Source organism: Cucumis melo, chromosome 12 (assembly GCF_025177605.1).
Source record: "Cucumis melo cultivar AY chromosome 12, USDA_Cmelo_AY_1.0, whole genome shotgun sequence".
NCBI classification, from domain to species: Eukaryota; Viridiplantae; Streptophyta; class Magnoliopsida; order Cucurbitales; family Cucurbitaceae; genus Cucumis; species Cucumis melo.
In genome coordinates this window covers 26909015-26926999 of record NC_066868.1, presented here as the reverse complement: position 1 = coordinate 26926999, position 17985 = coordinate 26909015, and the positions used below count along the sequence as shown (strand labels likewise).

At 30.8% G+C, this 17985-nt stretch overlaps 2 protein-coding genes across 3 annotated transcripts; both read left to right on the top strand.

Annotated features, from left to right (window-relative positions):
* The first annotated feature begins 2602 nt into the window (after positions 1-2602).
* Positions 2603-8217, top strand: LOC103504451 (transcription repressor KAN1-like). Of its 2 annotated transcripts, none has more exons than XM_008468822.3 (6): positions 2603-3661; positions 4011-4087; positions 4794-4839; positions 5755-5935; positions 7029-7092; positions 7905-8217. In XM_008468822.3, the coding sequence occupies exons 1-6, from the start codon at positions 3067-3069 to the stop codon at positions 8004-8006; spliced, it is 1065 nt and encodes a 354-aa protein (XP_008467044.2). In that variant the 5' UTR covers positions 2603-3066; the 3' UTR covers positions 8007-8217. The 2 variants fall into 2 exon arrangements, with proteins under 2 accessions (XP_008467044.2, XP_008467092.2); XM_008468870.3 differs by having other exon boundaries at positions 2635-3661; positions 7032-7092.
* Positions 8218-12547: 4330 nt separating this feature from the next.
* On the top strand, positions 12548-16719 carry LOC103504541 (uncharacterized). Its single transcript, XM_008468888.3, has 7 exons — positions 12548-13829; positions 13935-13973; positions 14075-14145; positions 15366-15430; positions 15513-15602; positions 15685-15777; positions 16025-16719. Exons 1-7 carry the CDS (start codon positions 13324-13326, stop codon positions 16424-16426), a joined length of 1266 nt encoding a protein of 421 aa, XP_008467110.1. The 5' UTR covers positions 12548-13323; the 3' UTR covers positions 16427-16719.
* The last annotated feature ends 1266 nt before the right edge of the window (positions 16720-17985 follow it).

Sequence of the window (17985 nt, the reverse complement as noted above, 5' to 3'; positions counted from 1 at the left end):
TATCAAAATCTTTTTATATATATATCATTGTTATCTTTTTGAATTCCATGTAAAGTAAATCATTATATATTAATTACCTCTTTTGCTTTAATTTCCCTCAAATGGACTCTTCTTTTTGTTTGTTGGTTTGTTTCTTCTTTCAAAAAAATTATAAAAAAAAAATCCATGTTTTAGAACTATAATCAATATTTGTTATTTCCAGTTTTTTTTTTTCATTTTTTTTCACATTTGTTAGAATGATAACTGATAATATTGAAAAGAGAGAGTTGGGAGAAAGATAGTGATTTAGACCAATTAGCTTTGAAATGAAAGGAGATTTAATTTTTAAGCTATTATAGGCTCAAATAAAAGAAAATAAGTGATTTTGGAAAGGGGATATATTATTTTGATCATACCATAATTTTTTTTTTGGTTTTGTTCAATAATGATATTCATAGAGAAATTGGTGCTATTTATATAAATTAAACTTTAAAAGGAAAAAGAGTATATATTACAACCCAAGAGAGAGGGGATATAATGAACATTTTGAATGAATTATTAGTTGTTAAATTAATGTTTTATTGATGTATAGTGAGAGCAAGAGTTTAAGGTTTTCTAATTCATTTTTCAAGTACGACTAGTAGGGACGTCGAGATTAAGACTTTTTACTTAAAAAGAAAATATTGAAATACGTATCGATTTATCACTAAGTCGAGCTATGTAATTTACTATGACAATTTACTAGAACTTATTTGATATAACATAAAATTTGGTTGGAGATATGAGTTTACAAGTTAAATAAGAAGGATTTAAGATGTTTTTATAGTTCGTGATGAAACTATCAAGTTATTGAACTATAATAAATTGAATTATACTCAAGTTGATAATTTAATAATGACAAATAACTCATTTTTAATTAATTTTAGTAGTTTCTATCTACCACATATATTAATGTCGTTTAATTAATCTATCAATGATAAATGTTAATAGTCACAAGAAAGTTAATAGGTAAAGGATGCACGAAAAAATTCGTCGTATTTTTTAAAATAATTTATTTAATGAGAAAAATTGAAAAGAAAAGAAAAGGAAAATAGAATATTGTGAACTCAAATATAAACCCAAAATATGCTCTCCACAAAGGGGTTGGCCTATGGATTTTGAAGAGAATATTTGGAAAGCAAATTTACAAAATAAATAATTATATTATTCAAAACTAGATTTAGGGTTTATTTCTTTTTTTCTCTTTTCATTCCAATTTCCACAACCATATGAATCAGAACAAACAACCCTTTAAGACTCTCTCTCTCTCTCTCTCTTTTCTCTCTTTAGATTTGAGGTCAATGGGTCCACTAATTAATCATTGTTCTTGACAATTACACCCACCATTATTTTTCCTAAAATATTCTTCCATTATTTCTTTAATTCTAACATCCCATTTTCAGCATTATCTTATTGGGTTTAGTGATCACATCTGTCACTTTTAATGTATTTAAACCCTAATTAGCTTTGGATTTTGTTTGGCTCTCAACCTCAAATAATTACACATTTATTTTAATGATAATTTGTATACAAATATTTGGGGTAATATGATCTTCAAAGGGGGGTATGTATATCTTTTGAAAATAAGAATTTTCCACTTTTAATATAAGCCTTATAATACACGAAATATATAAAGTATTCGTGGTATCAAAGCAACACCCATACGTAACCATTTAGAATAAGTTCTTATTTTAATTTGTAGAAAAGAAAAAGATATAATAGCACAAAAATAACCATTCTTTCTAAATTTCCATCCAACTTCTCAATAAAAAAAAAAATAGTTAATTTGGATCAAGTTAATTAACAAACCTTTTTTTTCCAAAAAGTTAATACGGTTATATTTGAGATAATTAATGTGTATTTATAATTTGAGATATCATTTGTTTGCAAATGAAGAAATAAGAAAATACTACACTATAATTGAAAAAGAGAAAATGAAATAACCATAGAGAAGAACAAAAAGAATAGTAACATGAGTATAACTCACTCGATATAAAATTTATAAGATCAACTTTAAAGTAAGATATTAAATTATCTAAAGAAAATAATTAAGTTTAAGGTTTTGAGGGTTGGAGTTTGTACTTATAATCCATCAATTTCATATATATATATATAACCTAAATAAGATTTGTTCAAGTGCTATCATTTCATCACTGTCTTGAATATATATATGTGTGTAATACACACACACATTAGTTTAACAAGTTTTTCTGTTGGAACATGACAAACAAATCAAGAGAGAGAAAAATTCACAAATCTCTCTCTCTCTCTCTCTCTCTCTCTCTCTCTCATCTAAGTGGTGTGTGTTTTGGGCAGTCAAAATGCAAAGAGCAGCAAAAGGGTGACCATCTTTAAAAAGGGTATTTTTTTTTCCTCCTCCTAAGACTAAGGATTATTATTATTATTATTATTTATTAAAAAAATCAGATCAAATTAAGATAAATAATTTCATGATAAAGAGAGAAAAATAGAAATAATTAGAAATTAGAAGGAAAGATAGAGACTTTCACACAGTCTCTCTTTGTTCAACTGTCATTTTCCTATACATACTCTCTCCATTTTTTTCTTTTCTTTCTTTTTTTTGGAATTTCTCCCTCTCCCTCTCTCTCTCTCTCTCTCTCTCTAAACCTTCAAGGATGTTTGTTTGTTTTGTAGAACACAAAATTCCTTCCTTTTCCCCCTATCTCTCTAACCTAATTTTTCTCTTTCTTTTAAAACTTTTACTTAACCCCCTTTCACTTTCTGACTCATCAATTTTCTCATCCATACCAAAAGGAAAAAAAAAAAAAAAAAAAAGCAAAGAAAGAAAAAAACCACTCCTTTTCTCTCTTGTGTGTTCTTATTGTTCTTGTTCTTACTTCTTTGATTTACTCTGAAAACAAAGAACTAAACAAAACCCACTTCAAAAAGCTTCATCTTTTAAATCCCCGGCCGTCACTTCCTCTTTGCTATTTTGCAAAAATTCCTCTACTTTCCTACATAAAGACTAGATCTTTACTTGCCTTTTCTTCTTCAAAAATTGTAAATACTCCCCCCCAAAAAAAAAAAATGTTGGAGAAAAGCACTATTGTTCCTGATCTATCTCTTCAAATTAGCCCTCCAAAATCTAATCAATCTCTTTCATTTGATATTTGGCCGCAACAAATGCAAGTACAGCAAGTCGACACCGAGCTCTCTCTGTCTAATAATTCAACGTCGGCGATCGACGTTTCGACGGATCGGTTCCGACCCATTAGAGGAATTCCAGTTTACAATAATGGGTTGTTGTCTTCTTCAAGGTATTTCAACCGAAACCAACAACCGACAACGTCGTCGACGTCGCCACCACCGTGTTTGAGTTTTAGGGCATTTCAACAACAACAAGAGGCAGTAGGGAGGTATAATGGGATAACAATGGAGGGTTTGAGAAACCAAGAGCAGAATTTTAATCATCAAAATCAGAATCATCAGTTTGTTTTTCAAAATCAACAAAGTCTTCATTTTGGGGTTTCGGATTTTTCAAGTAATTATAGTAATAATAGATCGAGATTGTTGATGCCAAGGATTCAAAGTCGAAGAAATGCTAGGGCTCCAAGGATGCGTTGGACTTCTTCTCTTCATGCTCGTTTCATTCGTGCTGTCGAACTTCTTGGTGGCCATGAAAGTACTTTCTATCTCGCCCTCTCTCGATTTCACTCATTTATTAAATCACAACTAAACTCAAAAGTTTGATAAGAAATTCATCTTGTCGGGTCAAAACCCGAGAATTTAGGCTGAAGTGTGATGGAAAAAAGTAGTTCAACCAGCAATTACTTATATTAATTGATGAGTAAATGACGTTGGATACTGGACAGAGATTCTTGTTTCTTTTTTCTTGTTGGGTTTAACAATATGCAATATATAGCAGAGTGTGAGATAAGCTATTGAAGTATATATTTACTAAGCTATATATGTTTAAATTGACTAATTGAATATGAAAATAATTGAATTGTTTTTTTTTAATATATGATTAGGGGCAACTCCAAAATCAGTGCTGGAGCTAATGGATGTGAAGGATCTCACTCTAGCTCATGTGAAGAGCCATTTACAGGTAATTTAATTGAAAACCCATATCTTAGTCTTGAAATTTAATTGAACCCATTTGAGATCTCTTCTTCTTCCCTTGTAAAAAGTTTCTCTTTTTATGGTTTTTTTTAAATAAAAAAATAAAACAACCCTTTTTTTTCTCTCTCTCTCTCTATATAGAAGGAATCCCTGTGGCACAGTTATCAAAGATTGAGAGAAATGAATGAAAATGAAAATGAATGAATGAATGAATGATTCAGAAGGTGAAGAAAAGTCTGAATGTTGTTACAAAACAGGACAATTTTTATCCTTTTAGAGTGAGAGAGAGAGAGATAAAAAAAGAAAAAAAAGAAGAAGAAGAGAGATAAAATTTCACATCATTTCTCAATAATACATAACCATTTCCCCAAAAAAAAATTTTTACTTTCCAAACTCAAAAAAGAAAAAACACAATAATAACATTTTTTAATCCCCATTTTCCAAAATCTTTAGCTTTATAATTTCACAACTCCATAATAACCAAATCATTTCATTTTCAGTTTTATTTCTAAATGGGTCCTTCAAAGTTTTGATCTTTTTCACGTTTTTGTTTTATTAACAGTAATAATGTTCTTAAACTCCATTATTTTTGTTCTAACTTTCATGTCAGCTGTATTATCAATTTTATTTTTTTTGAAAATGTGTATTTTTTTTTTAATATGTGAGAAATTATTTTTTGTCTTCTTTTTCAGATGTATCGTACGGTTAAAAACACCGACAAACAAACAGCTTCTTCAGGTATAAAATTCGAATTCCTTAGAAATCACCAAAAAGAAATAATAACAATATTAATAATAATAATAATAATAATAAAACAATCTCTCCTTCTCTTCTTTCTTTTTGAGTTCAATAAGAATAAAGAAGAAGAAATTGTTCGTGTGTGTATGTGTTTCTTTTTAATAAAAATTCTTCACCCACTTTAAATTTAATGTTATACCTTGTGTCTTGCATGGAAATTAATTCTCATTCCACATGCATCCACTATAAATATAGTACAATACCCATCATCATCATCATCAAACAACATTATAGAATGCCAAACATTTTTCTTAGGCCTTAAAAAGACCTAGCTATAAGAAATGTTTCTGGCTTGGGAAGACAATACCAATTTCTTTGCTTTACTCATTTTTATCGAAAAAAGTCAACACGAAAGGTAAAGAAAAATCGAACATTAGAAACCACCTCGAGTTCGGAGTCAAGCCTTTAGTAACATTGCCATAAAACATTTAAAAGGGATTGTTGTAAACCGAAAAAACAAAAGTAAAACAATCGCAAAGAATAAAGAATTGAAACCTTTAACTTCAATAGAAGAGAGTGTGTAAATGCCATTACTAACCTTCCATGAAAGAGTTATAAAATGTTCCTACTACGTTACATTAAATGGTTCTTTCTATGACGACTTTTTTTCAGACTCACATAAATTCGTTTTTTTACGATATGTGAAATATGTATTAATCAAACCTCAACCCTTTTAACTTTGAGGTTAATAATAATACAAACATTATATAGGTTAAACTATTTTCATTTTGGCTTTTATAATGATTTAAAAAGAGGTTTTTTTTCCTTCTAGGGTATCAATTTTAATGTTATTTATTTATTTAAAGAAACGAAATAAGTGGTAATTTATGTGAATGTAATGTAATATGATCTCAGAAGGGTCTGGGGAAGAAGATTTCTTGCCTGCTACACCAACCCCACATCATGAAGCTAACTGTTTGCTCAATCATAGAAGAAATTTTACTAATAATCCATCGTCTTTGGATCATCCTCTTCCTCATCTTAATAATGGAATTTCAACTCCTTCGTCCATTAATAACCACAGTAACTCTTCAAGGTAATTTCTTTTTCTTCTCTCTCCATTAATTTCCTGGTCTCTTATGTCTCTTCCTTTGGTACTATATGTTCTTTTTTCTGTAAAAAAAATTCAAACTTTGTATACACACACACATATATAAATCTTTTTGAAGAAGAGTTAAGCTTTGTTGTGTTTGGCAGCTTTACCTTCCCCTTACTATTTCCTTTTCTCACTTTTCTTTGAATAATATTCACTAAATATTGATATATGTTCATTATGTTTGTGATTTGTAAAGAGGTTTTTTCTTTAGTCCATTTGTATAAAGTTAGTGGGTAGCACGAAATAGTAGGTTTCTTAGCTTGTTATTGTATTGTATAGGTTTAAATGCAGCCTTTACTGGCGGTCAAAACCAAATGTATAGCTCTTAGTAGATACTGCACCAAAAATTACCATTTTGAAAGTCGACTAGTTTCATATTCTTTTTAAACGTATCTAGGAGTTGAGGAATCCAACTTATGCTCTCAAGGTTGATCGTATACACATGCTACTATCAGTTGAGTTAAACCTGGTTTATACATGCCTTCAATCTACCGGCCATTCACTAATAAAACTTATCTTTTAATGGGATTAGGATTTTTTTATTTTTCTTTTGGTTATAGCAAAGAAAAGATAAGATAAGAAAGAAAGAAAGAAAAAAAAACTAAGAACCAGCTTTACACAATTATGATAATGTAAGTGGCACACAAGAACTGCAGTCTTTTGCTATGCCATTTTTCCTTTTAAAATTAGTGATATAATCAGCTTTTGTATATAGTCTCACATGCTAGCATTACCCCAAAAAGACATGTATATGTGATATGAATTTTGGATTTAATTTACTGCATATATATATATATATATATATATATACTATATAGTTTACAATAATTATTGTATATATATATTCAAATCATTCACTATATCATTTGTTTATTATAAGATATAAATATTTGGCTTTATTTGTTTTATATGTTCTCTTACTCATTACTAATTAACTAATTATTTCTATACAGAAAATTATAACATAACAAAATAGATGATTATGATTATGATTTTATGATTATATGATTATGTTATAAATTTATTGTTTTAGAAGAGCATGGGAGCAAGGCTCTCCAGGAAATGCTAATGTATTTGGATCAGAAAATCAATCAGAGGTAAGGTTTTTTTTTCTTCACTAATGCAAATTTTGGTTTTATCTAATTTTCTATACATTTCCTATATAAAAATATAGCATAGTTTATTATATAATATTTGACCTTTTTTTATTATGTTCTTTAATATAATTGCATACATTTGATTTCTTGATCTCTAAGGCTTAACCATTTTTTTATATAATTTTTTTTACTAGCTTTTTGCTTTTGGAACATGAATTTTTGGAAGGAAAAAAAAATTCTTCTTTTTATTTTATTTTTTGTTTTTTTTACTTACGATTATTAAAATTTGATCTTTGTTTTTACTTTGTAAATAAATTATAATAATTTCTTTAAAAAAAACCACAAAAATGATTTGATTTTAAGTTTTGTTTTTAAATGTTAACCTGTGTTATTGAAATATACTATTTGTATTTAATAAAAAAAATCTTTTGAAAATCGTTTTAGAACTTAAACTATTGAAATCTACCATTATATTTCTATTTTTTTTCTTTCTTTTCTAAAGATCTGATTAGAAGGTTGGTAATAATATTTTAACATGCAAAAAATTCGAAAAAGAAAAAAGACATAAAATAAGAAGATAAAAACCCATAATCAAAGCAAACCCTCAATAAACAAAAATTTTAAAATTTACTAACAAAACATATCCTTTTATTATTATTTTTTTACCACCCTTCTAAGCACTTTGTTATATCATAACATCACATTCAAATATCATTTACAAGTGCAAACGAACTCAACTCGAACGATTCAACCTACAAAAGCACATAACCCCATGTGTATGTGTTTTTTCTTTTCTTTTCTGCTCTTTTCAGGAATGCTATGAGTTAGGTCATCCAAACAGTTTGATGGGATTGAATCTAAACTTGAACAGTCCAAGCAAGGAGATATCAATGAAACACAATTGGCACAACTAAAAAAGAAAACCCCCCATTTAATTTCTTTCCATATATATCACTATTAGCTATATGAAAATATCAATATATATATATATGAGTTAAATATAAAAAAAAAATCATGTTAATTAAATATAAAAGATAATATATATATATATGTATATAGTTGTTGAAGATGCATATTATTTTTAATCTATATTATTTCTTTGTTCCTTAAACATATTTTGCCCAATCCAAAGCTGTTTGTGTTGTGATTGATATATGTTTAGTCATTGCATTAAGGTGTTTGAAAAAGTAAAAAGGAGTGTAGAATATAATTTTATTTTTTTTGTAGTGGATTATGTGGAATATTGAGGAATTGGATTCTCTTTTATGTATAATTTAGACAAAACTTTTTGTTTGTTCTTGCTGGTTTTTTTTTTAAAATTTAATTTAATGACTCAAAGCTAATTTTTTCTTCTTCTTTTTATTTAGTTATTTATTTGTGTTTTGATATTAAATTATATTGAAGTTATTCATTATGGATTCTGATTTATAGAGAAAGATTTAATTTTGAGAGATGGTCGGGTATAAATTTAACTTTATTTAGACCCCTTTTTGAATAAAAAGAGGTGAAATTACTTTTGTGAAACTTTTTGTTTTTATTAAAGTAAAGTAATTGAAACAATTAGGTTTAGGAATAGGTCCTAATTAATTTAATTAATTGAATTGTATTACTCAAGTCATTACAACTACAACTCACAATACTTTCTTAATCTTCCATCTTTACTCCAAAAATCAAATAAATATACATACATACATATATATATATATATATATATATATATATATATATATATATATATTTATATATAGATTGAAGATATAAGTTTCTAAATATCTTCCCAATCTTGTTCCAAAAACTCTCCCTTTTGTAATTATAATAACTTTGCTACTATTTCACAATTCGTAAGTGTTTTTTAATCCTTATTGAAACTATTATTGACCTTTGTAGCTCATTTTTTTGCATCTTTTTATTGATCAATGAATCACTTTTGGTCTTGGAGATGTGATGAGAGTGTTAAAATGAAATCGGTATATCTAGTTGCAATATTCGAGCGTATCCACTTATCCTTTTTGGTTCATGGATGTTTTAAAAAAAGAACTACAGGAGAAAAAAATCAAATAAATGGACGAGAATTAATTCTTTCTCCGTTGATAAAATCATATTTTACAATGTACTCGACCATTAATATTTATTATTTTTTAGCCTTGAATTGGAAGAAAGAATTAACAAATCATTTTGAATATAATACAACATAAATAAAATTATTGAAAATAATTTAAAGAAATGGTAAAATACATTATTAAAAGAAATGAAGGAAAGTATTTAAAAAAAGAAATGTAAATAAACGTTGGAATCAAGCAAATATCAACAATAAGTTCGTCGTTGTCACTCATTTTCTTCTATTACTTGTAAAGATCATCAATTAAATCGTAATGATTTTCATATTTATACGAACAATGTATCATATTCTCTTATATGACTACAAAAGATTGAAATGAAAGCGATGAGAAATAGTTAGTCACGTGGTTGGGTAGATAAACTAATGTATGGATGGTGTTGTCTCCTTTCACTAAGTATCTATCAAATTTTATGAATTGCTTTTCAACAAAATCTACTTTTGATGAGGAACTATTCTAATGTGAAACCATGACTTTTTAATTCATCATTTTTCTTTTTTGGTTCTCACTTCTTTATTTCTAAATTCCATATCTTTGATTGGATTTTCCACTCTCAATGATGCCTTTCTATCCATTTACGCAGCAGATTTCTCCATGTCAAAAGGAGTCAAGGCTCGATTCCGACGATATAGATAAGATAGGCGAAAGACCTACTTAAAGGAATGAAGGAGTCAAAAGGACGTGCGTGAACTCATTAACGATAATGAAAGAAGCTCAAAAAATGGGACCTTTCGCTGGTCTTCTTCGATCGACCAGTGATCTTTCTCTGAATTCATGTCTTAAGCAATGAAAGAAGAAAATGAAAGAGCTTCCCTTCCCACTCCTGTAAACTCTGTAAAGCCTATTATTTCCTTCTCCAACTCACAGTAGTTCGACCTATAGAAAAGATCATTCAAGAGGCGATCAGAATGGTCTCCTAGGTTGGTTCTCTTCTTCAGCCACTTGCTCTGCTTTGTGATCACTGTATTCCACGTACACCTTCTTTAAGAAGTTGGAATTCATTCCAATAGAGAAAAAGAGTTGATTTTCGACCGCCTGATCATCTTTCTCAGTCGTAGATCGGCTACTAGAGAGCAACTACTAGAAAGAGAAAGAGCTTCTTGAGGAGCGTACTATTTGCTATCCCAAACAGAAGATAAAGAATCATCCTCCCACTCTGCGGTCTCTTTCTCTCCAAGACGGTCTCCTCAATCTAATCCTAACTCAACTGGAGTAGCTTAATCTTTGAAATATGATGCAAATAATAGGTTGATAGCCAAAACAAGGGCAACTTCAAAAAGGGTTCTTCAACCATTTTTCAACATTCGCAAAATAAAGTAGCCAAGAAATTTTATACATTTCGCATCAACGCATCTATCTATATATATATATATATTTCGTTTTTTAAAAAATAAACGTACATTATTAACTTCGAAAAATATTATTCTTTGTCTTTTAACTTCTTTCATCTATGAGTATAATAACCTGAATATGATATGAATTCGACAAATAAAGAATATGAAAAAGATTTCAAACAATAAAGAAATGACACGCAAGTTTACTTGGTTCATAAATAGTGTGTTAGTTTCGTTAATGAGCATAGAAAACATAGTTTATTATTAAAGAGAATAAACCAGATTCTAAAGTAGAAATATCTCTAGATTTTAAGAAACCCTCTGGGACAAAAAAAGGAAATATCTAAGACTATAATAACTAACTTTTGTTACAGTAAATACTATCTAAAGTCTCCGTTTAGCTATAGTAAACATTATTTCAAACTCTAACTTTGGTACATTGTTTACTATTTGATATTGTTTTTACTATTTGACATTCATCATTTTTTTTATTCTTTGCTACATTGTTTAATTTTTTTTTATCAAATTAAAATAGTTTATACACCAAACACATATATACTATTATAACTCAAATTAAAATAATCTAAAATCACAAACACAAATTACTCTAATCAAACTATAATAACTTAGGACCATAATAACTCACTTCTTGCCCCCAAACACGTCTTTAAAGAGTTATATATTGCATTTCTCTAAATTTCAAGGACAAAATTATAGGTAACATAAATATTAACAAATACATATACAAATACAATCTAAGTTTTAGGAGAAACGCCCACGTACCCCACCTATCAACCAATCAACCAATCAACCAAGCTCCTTTCATTTGGTTATCTGAAGTTGATTAACTACTTGACTAAATGGATAAGTACTCACCCCATACTATTCAATATTGTATAATATGAAGCGGACATTATTGTTCTTGAGAATTTAGATGGTAGACGAACTAGGTTTTCTTTAAGAACAAGAAAATAAAAAGAAAAGACAAGGAAAATTCGTCTGATGTTTATGTTACATTACATTACACTTACACCACACATATGCATTTATTTTTGTTTTCATATTAAAGGTGGGATTTTTCTTTAAAAAGAGAAGGAAAAAAAAAAAGAATTAAATAAGTGGGGGCAATAAAAGAGAAAAAAAACCTGCACCATGGCATTGGTGAGAACAACTTCATTTATTTTCCTGACATCCTTTATTAAGTGTTCGAATAAAACCTTAATTACTCATTTGCCCCTCCCCTTTTTCTATAATTTCAACTCACTCTATCCACCTCTCACCATCGATTTGATTTTTATTCCTAAAATTGCTAACTTTATTCTTTTATTAGTTTTGTAATATTATGTATGTGTTATCTTATTCATTAAAATGTAATAACGTCATAGACAACGAAACTAAAAATTTGATAGATAAATTTCTATCGGTAATATAATATATTATACAATATATATACTATAAAACTCTAATAATTGTTAATTATTTGCAACAATTTCTAATGGTTTGAATTTAAATTAATGAGATTGTTGCAAATATAGCAATTAGATTTAAAATAGTTAAGTATATAGCAACATTTTAAAAAAAATTGTAAATCAGATAAAATCTATCAATGATAGACCATATTGCAAATATTGGTATAGACTTTATCACTAACCGACTTTGCTATATTTACAATTTTTTTAGAATACTACTTTATTCTTATTTTTTATTAGAAAAATCATCTTAAATATTTATACTTCGTAGAAAAATCAAGTGTAAAATTTTTTTTCTTTTAGTGATTTGGTTCAATGGAGCGTAGATAGTTTGTCAAATTTTTTTATTTTTATTTTTAAGAAAATTCCTTTTTATTTATTGATTATAATTAGCCTTAAAATTATTTTGTAGCTCGGATTGGGCAAATGGATGTGTGGCCAGAAATGCAGAAGGAGAAGAAATCGATAGTGGTTGGGCTTTATGTTTTGGGCCAGGCCCATCATTCTCAATCAAACAAAGACTCCGACCAAAATCTAATCACTTCGATTTGATATATTTGATTTGCCACGCCTTCCAATAACGTTTTTGATATGTCCACGTCTCAAGACAATCCCCCATTCCCACCCTTCATCTTATCCAAACCGATTAAGAAAAAACAAATGCCCAAAAAATAAGCATGCGACACGTGTCGCAAAGATAAACGTACCCCACAAGTAAACTTACACGTGGCACATGATTTACCGAATTTTCCGGAACCCGACCGAACAAATTCTGACCAGGAAACCGCCTCTCGACGCCGCATATGTAACACGTGTCGTTTGTTGAAAAGGACATGTGGGCCACAAAGTCTCGTCGTCCTTAATTTTTTAATTTATACTTTGATTACCTTCTGGAACTTTCCCGCTTTCTTCAAGTTTCTTCTTCTTCTTCTTCTTCCTTCCACCATTTTCGTTGTGTAAGAACTATAGAACAGAGAAAATATTTGAGCAGTAATCTTTGTTGTGTGTTGTTGTAAATTTCAAAATTCAGGATTTCCAAGAAATTCTTTCTACCTCGTTTTTGGATTTTGTTTCTAAAATTGGGGGAAGAGCTATAATTAGGGACGTTCCACAAATTGTTCGATTTTTTAGGGAAAGTTTTGGTTTCGGTTTTTTGGTCGTTGTCTGTTCTGTTTCTCGATCTCTCATTTTGCTCTGTTTAAGATTGTGATTGAGAAGAGGAATAGAATTATTGGGAGGAGAAAATATTTTTTCTTGAGGGGAAAGAGAGAGGTAGAGACGTGAGGGTTTTCCGAATATCGAATCGGAATAATGCCTATGGAGCCAATTGTGAAAGGGAATCCCACGGTGTTATCGTCCTCATCCTCGTCGTCGCTAATTCTTACCTCCGGTGCGAGCGGTCGCATAAACGCATTGCTGTCGATGCGAGCATTGAAGAGTTTAATCATGTTGGTTAATGCCTTCATTTTGTTGCTACTATTTCCTTTCCGTGGCCCGAAGCGAGCGCAATCGGTGGCGGATAAGCCAAGAGACGATAAGTCAGAAAGGAAATGCCCGACGGTGCGGGTTCCGGCGACAATCGTCTCTTGGAAGAGTAGTAGTAGTAATAACAACAATAGTACTAACAGTACCAACTCTTTGTTGCCGGCGGCGGCGGTGGATCAGGAGGTGGCGGTGAGACGAGCTCTGGCAATAAGGAGGGTGGTTGAGGATAAGGATAAAAATGAGGCTTCAATAAGAGAGTTTCTTCTCTTTCAATCCCCAAGAGGAAATACGATCTTTACTCAATCGTGGACGCCTGTGTCTCTTAAGATAAGGTTAGGGATTAATTAATTTCTCTGTTAAGGATAAAGTCATATTAATCAATTCGTATTTTTTGAATAGTATTAATGACCTGTTATAGTATAATGTGTTTTTCGTAGGGGACTTGTGGTTCTCTTGCATGGACTAAATGAACACAGGTATGTGCTTTGTAAATTCTAAATATTTATATGGCTTTCTTTGGTCTTTTAATTGCATGGTAATGAAAGTGAATTAAATTCTCTTTAATTTGTTGTCACAGTGGTAGATACAGTGATTTTGCCAAGCAATTAAATGCAAATGGCTACAAGGTTTTTGGCATGGATTGGATTGGTAAGTGTGCTAACTTTATTATTACTATGATCATTACTTTTTACCTTTCTACTGGGACAACTAACTTGATTGACATGAACTTATACTAGTCTGAATTCGATCCAAATTTTCATTTCATTAATTTACCATCGGAAACTTAGAAGGGGTTATTTTCTTCAGTACTGTTGATGACTGAAGTCATTTTTAGTAATTTATATTAAGTTTTGGGGGTATATAAGAGGAGGATGACAAGGAGCAATAGGGACAACGACACTGATGAATACGTTCCTGATCAGTGGCGTCTCGCATTCTCTCCCGCACGTACTAGTATTTTTTATACAAAGAGCTATACAATGTTGGAAAAGACAAACTCTTTAAAGAGCGGCAAGAGCCGTTCTTAGGAAGACAGTTGCTTATGTGGAATGTCATAGAGTCTTTGAGTGAGAGGAACGGTAGAGTTTTTAGAGAGATCGAACATTCTACTAGTGATCTTTGATCCTTTATTAGACGTAATACTTTGTTGGAGGTATTAGAGTGCAAGTCTTTTTTGCAATTATCCATTTTTATACTAGATTGGAGACTCGTTTTTTAGCTGGTCTAGTCTTTTTGTGGCCATTTCTTGTTGTTCGAAAGACTAGTTACTCATTATTTAATGAAAAAAGAAGGTTTCATATGGGAGAGGCTGGTATTTTATGATACGACCGTAAATCCTTCAAAATAAAGACATTTTGCTGTTTTCTTTTATAATTACTGTTTCCTTAGTCTAGAGATTTCAATTCTTCAACAATGCATCTATATTTGGATGTTGCAGGACATAAGGCATTTGGGATGCCGGTGCCATAGAGTAACATGTGAAGCTTCCCTTTTATAGAGTAAGATTGTTATCTGAGGCTGTGTGATAATATGTGTAATTTTACTAGAAAGGAGGGTTAACCTTTGGAAGATCGGCCGAGACCCTTCGATAACTTTTATGCATTTATACACGAAGTCGAGCAATGCATGGCCCACCTTGACAAATTTTCACTCAAGAAAGAAAGCATCTTGACGTGAATTAAAACACCTAGAAGCCTTTCTCTTAAACTGTTTCATGGCTTCTAGTGCTAGTGCTTTGCTTGCATTGCTATCGAAAGCGTCTAACGTTGGGTCTTGGGGATCTTAAATCTGCTCTTGTCCATTCCATTGTCAAATCTTCTGCTGCAGTCATGAGTGACATTGATTTGAAACTCTCCACTCTTTTACAGGTCACGGTGGGAGTGACGGATTGCATGCTTATGTTCATTCTCTTGATGATGCTGTTTTTGATGTGGTATGTTTTGATTGCCATCATCTACTATTTGTGAGCTTTTCCCCAGTTTCGTGATGATAATTTCTATTGGAAAATATTGCAGAAATCATATCTTCAGAAGGTTTTGGCTGATTACCCGGGCTTGCCTTGTTTCTTATTTGGACATTCCACAGGAGGAGCCATTGTTCTCAAGGTATGACCTACCTATAAATGATAGCATGCTTAGGATTTCTATACATTCTTCGGTTTCTAAATTGCTCAGTTTACTCCTTTAGGCGGTGCTCGACCCTAGTATCGGATCTTGCATATCAGGAGTGGTTCTTACATCACCAGCAGTTGGAGTTCAGCCATCTCACCCCATCTATACGGTGAGTAAAACTCTTCCTTTAAAACCTGTCTCTTGGATAGAACCAATTTTATTATCCACTCAAGTGAAGTGCACAGAAATTGCTAGAAAGAGTTTCCTTTAGGGAGCTTTTGTTACTATTGGTTTTGAGGTAAATAATTGGGTGGAAGGAAATTGAATCCAAGATGGAGCGACTTTAAGTAATGGAACATTTGTTAGTCTGATTGGCATTGGATTGCTATCTTAAAGAAAATGCTATCTGGTTGCAGGTCCTTGCCCCCATAGTTTCATTATTGTTGCCAACACTCCAAGTTGGTTCCGCAAACAAGACGACCCTTCCAGTGACACGAGACCCAGATGCATTGGTTGCCAAATATTCGGATCCTCTAGTCTACACAGGAGCCATCCGTGTAAGAACCGGTTACGAAATTCTCAAGATCTCTTCATACTTGCAGCAGAATTTGAGCAAAATAAGTGTTCCGTTCCTTGTTCTACACGGCACTGCAGACGAAGTAACTGATCCAACAGCCTCCCAAAAACTTTACAAAGAAGCATCCTCAACCGACAAATCCATCAAATTGCTTGAAGGTTTCCTACATGATCTCTTATTTGAACCAGAAAGACAGAGTATTATGAAAGACATTATTGATTGGATGAACAACAGATTGTAAAACGGAAAAATCTATTTGAATTATTGAGATAGAGATGGGGAGAACCAGAATTGTTGGTAGATGATGATGGCTGCACCAGCATATACTGTTTGTTTGATGTTTATAGTCTACAAAAGTTCATCAACTTGATGAATTTTTTGTTTATAAGGGGAACTTTTCTGGGCTATTTTTGCCAGTTTGGCTCCTTCATTGTTTTAACAGTAGGAAGGTTTGCTTTCGGACTTTGTTGTTATCATCAAAACGATTTCACTTAAAACGTTTTTAAGCGATGAGTTGTTTTGTTTCACTTAAAACGGTTCTTAAAACGATTTCACTTAAAGTGTAAAGCTTGTGATGAATGGGAGTTTTAAACATGGATCATATAATGCTAAAAGAAAAAGAATTAAGTGGGGGAAGTCCTTGCAACATTGTAGTTATGAGAAAATGCTTCAACTCTATAGTTGGTTTTAGACGCGTTCAAAGAGGCTCCGCTATGAAAGATCAAGAAATTAAAATAAGTTCCATGGCTTTGAGATTCGACTGATTTTTTCTCAATCTTTTCGACGTGTAGTATCAAGTCCTAAACAAATGTTCAGATTATGCTGTGTTGATCTTGACGAGCAACCAGTGTATAAATGATTAACTACTGACATTATAAATCTGTTCGATTTTAAGTCTTTTTGCGGTGGATGGCTTGTATTCTTTCATTTCTTTTTCTTTCATGAAATTTCAGTTAATAAATGAATAAAAAGACTTCAAGAGTATGGTTTTCTCTTATGATCCTTCAGTTATTTCCAGAGTTAACACGAAGAGAGAATCTTTTCCTCAATAGAAGAGAAGCATTTAAAATAAAAGGCCAAAAAAAGAAAAAAAGAGAGGATAAAAGGGTTCTGAGAAAGAACCGAAGGAATTAACAAGAAAGTCTTTCCCCCATATCAACTTTATATAAAAAATAAAGAAGAGTAACAAAAAGAATCGGACAAAGTTCCTTCATTTAGAAGCTGATGATATGAAATACAATCTCTGTACCCTCTTTCATATCTATATATATGTGTGTAACAGTATAGTCATTACTGCATCTCTTCAAATTTCCTGCCTACAAAAATGGGGAAAACATTGCAATTTAACGATGCAATCTTTGCTCAAAGTTTCTTAAATAGTACAAACCGAAGTTTGGAAATCAGTGTTTAACAACCATTTGATTCTTTGTTTTAGAAAAATCAAGTATCGATGTAATTCACATTATCTATAACTTTGGACTTAGAACGTAGAGAATTGCACCATATAAATTGTCCAACTCTACTAGTTCTAAATACGCAATATTTTCTTTTTGTTGATAAGGGAATGAAAGTTGCATTATGAAGACAGTTAATATTTGATATAGTGAGTTTACTTAATTATAGGAAGAAAGAGCATAAAGTGGAGGTCCTAAAATAAATGTGTATGTGATTTACAAGCTGGAAAAGAGGCAGTAATCTCAGGTGAATGATCTTTATTATTTTTGACATTGCTTAGTGATGTGAATAAGTGTTTTTTTCTTTTCTTTTCTTTTCTTTTGGATAATTGGGAAGTGTTTTTAA

Bases quoted from the DNA above. Each gene is read 5' to 3' on its own strand.
- LOC103504541 (XM_008468888.3), top strand. From the start codon at position 13,324: ATGCCTATGGAGCCAATTGTGAAAGGGAATCCCACGGTGTTATCGTCC. The intron at 14,146-15,365 runs GTAAGTGTGCTA...ACTCTTTTACAG, and splicing joins TTTTGGCATGGATTGGATTG to GTCACGGTGGGAGTGACGGA. The intron at 15,431-15,512 runs GTATGTTTTGAT...AAAATATTGCAG, and splicing joins ATGATGCTGTTTTTGATGTG to AAATCATATCTTCAGAAGGT.
- LOC103504451 (XM_008468822.3), top strand. From the start codon at position 3,067: ATGTTGGAGAAAAGCACTATTGTTCCTGATCTATCTCTTCAAATTAGC. The intron at 4,088-4,793 runs GTAATTTAATTG...CTTCTTTTTCAG, and splicing joins ATGTGAAGAGCCATTTACAG to ATGTATCGTACGGTTAAAAA. The intron at 5,936-7,028 runs GTAATTTCTTTT...TTATTGTTTTAG, and splicing joins AACCACAGTAACTCTTCAAG to AAGAGCATGGGAGCAAGGCT.